Source organism: Acomys russatus, chromosome 16 (genome assembly GCF_903995435.1).
Source record: "Acomys russatus chromosome 16, mAcoRus1.1, whole genome shotgun sequence".
Classification (NCBI taxonomy): Eukaryota; Metazoa; Chordata; class Mammalia; order Rodentia; family Muridae; genus Acomys; species Acomys russatus.
The window spans coordinates 36,878,905-36,880,713 of NC_067152.1; the positions used below are offsets into that span (position 1 = coordinate 36,878,905).

A 1,809-nucleotide genomic window follows, 5' to 3' on the forward strand; every position below is an offset into this window, starting at 1 on the left:
TAACAAGAGAGTCACCTGCAAACAATGACTTGGCTCTATTTCTATTTTAATGTACCATTTCTACTCTTTGAGAACTTTATCCAGCCTATCTTGATCATTTTCTCCCTCTAGTCCTTTCCCCAACTCTACTCAGACCCAGCAGTCCCTCTACTTTATGTCTTTGGTTTGGTTTTGGTTTCTTTTCTTTAATTTTTATTTATTTAATTTTTTGAGTCAGGGTTTCTCTGTGTAGCCTTGGCTGTCCTAGACTCACTTTGTAGACCAGGCTGGCCTCGAACTCACAGAGGTTGGTTTGTCTCCCTGAGTGCTGGGATTACTGGTATGTGCCAACACGCCCAGCTATATCTTTTTTCTTTTTTTTTAGTAGGAGACTATCTAGAAGCGAATGTCCTTGCCCTCTGGCTCTTAGAATCTTTGGGCCCTTTTTCTTCCATGTTCTCAGAGTCTTAGGTATGGGGTTGTGTTGTAAAAGTACATTTTTTCTGTGTAAATGTTTTATTTCAATGCAGGCTGGGCTTCTTCCTGGCCTCTTTCACGGGTTCTCAATGGGCTGGTGGGGCCAGTATAGGTAGTTCTTAATTGTTTAGCTTGGTTACTGGGAAGGCTACCCTCAAGTCAGTAATGGTCATCTGGTTAAAGGGAATTATGTTCTTCGTTTTCCCCAGCTGCTTCTCATATTCCTGGAGCCTGACCTGGGATCCAGACTGGAACTCAGCACAGTTCTTCACATCCTTCTTTGCCTTCTTGTTCACCAGGGCTGTGTATTTATCTTCAGGCACAGGCATCTTCAGGGTGTTTTTCTTCTTTTCAAAATCATCCACCAAACTCTCCTTGGCCGCACTGGCCTTGTTGTAAGCCCAGCCAATCACTGGTGGTTTCTCAGACAGAATAGCCAACCTGCTGTAGAGAGTCTTATTACAGGACTTGAGGGAGTTTGCAATTTTCTTTTGGTTTCGGGGTAAGAGCTTCCCAAGAGTTAGCCAATCAATGGTTTTTATGACATATAAGTACCTCATGCTAACCAATTGCATGACTGGAGCTCCTGGTTTTTAGAGCAAGTTTATGCCCAGCCAACTTGGGATCCTTCACCAGGCCCAGCAGAGCCGTAAAGTATTAATAGAGGGAGGGAATCCCATGGTCGGTTTCTCTCTCTTTTTTGACCAGTTGTGATTTTCTGTAATGATCTCCATTGCTGAAAAGAGAAGTTTCTCTGGTGGTGGGTGTGGTGGAGAGGGCTACATTTATATGTGAGGATAATAAAATATATTTAGCATGCAATTAGAGATTACCCAGGTTTGGAAATATTTTTTTTTATTATTTTTAGTATTATCTAGGTTTCATGCCCTTGCATGTCATGGGTATTTGATAAAATTTATGGTTCCAGGTATGAACTCCTTCCTATTGAGTGAGTCTAAAGTCTAATTAGATGGCATTTGGTCACCTCCAGGATGCACATGCCACTATTGCACTTTTTAGAATCTCACCATAATGGTCAATGTTGTGACTCATAGGTGATACAGCTAGGTATGTTTATTGATTTATTCTCCCAAGTCCTGTGTTTGAAGTGTGTGTGTCTTTAGCAGTATGGCTTACCTCCTATATGGAAGGCATAAGGGCGATCATCTATTTTATTTTGGGGGTGGTGGTTCCCTTAATACCCCTTACCAAAACTCTAAAGGAGTCTTGTTCTATTTCTTTAAGAAGGTCTGATTATTATTATTATTATTATTATCATCATCATCATCATCATCCAAGAATCCTGTGTATGGAATCTATTGGATCACTCCAATTCAATTTCAGCCAATAAGA

The 1,809-nt window shown here is 40.9% G+C and overlaps 1 protein-coding gene across 2 annotated transcripts; it reads right to left on the reverse strand.

The window, feature by feature from the left end:
• Positions 1-575: 575 nt before the first annotated feature.
• On the reverse strand, positions 576-1,016 carry LOC127199886 (ATP synthase subunit d, mitochondrial-like). 2 transcript variants are annotated; one of them, XM_051157875.1, is made up of 2 exons: positions 780-1,016; positions 576-731 (listed from the first exon to the last, which is right to left on the reverse strand). In XM_051157875.1, the coding sequence occupies exons 1-2, from the start codon at positions 1,014-1,016 to the stop codon at positions 576-578; spliced, it is 393 nt and encodes a 130-aa protein (XP_051013832.1). The 2 variants fall into 2 exon arrangements, with proteins under 2 accessions (XP_051013832.1, XP_051013831.1); XM_051157874.1 differs by having other exon boundaries at positions 576-1,016.
• Between the last annotated feature and the right edge of the window lie 793 nt (positions 1,017-1,809).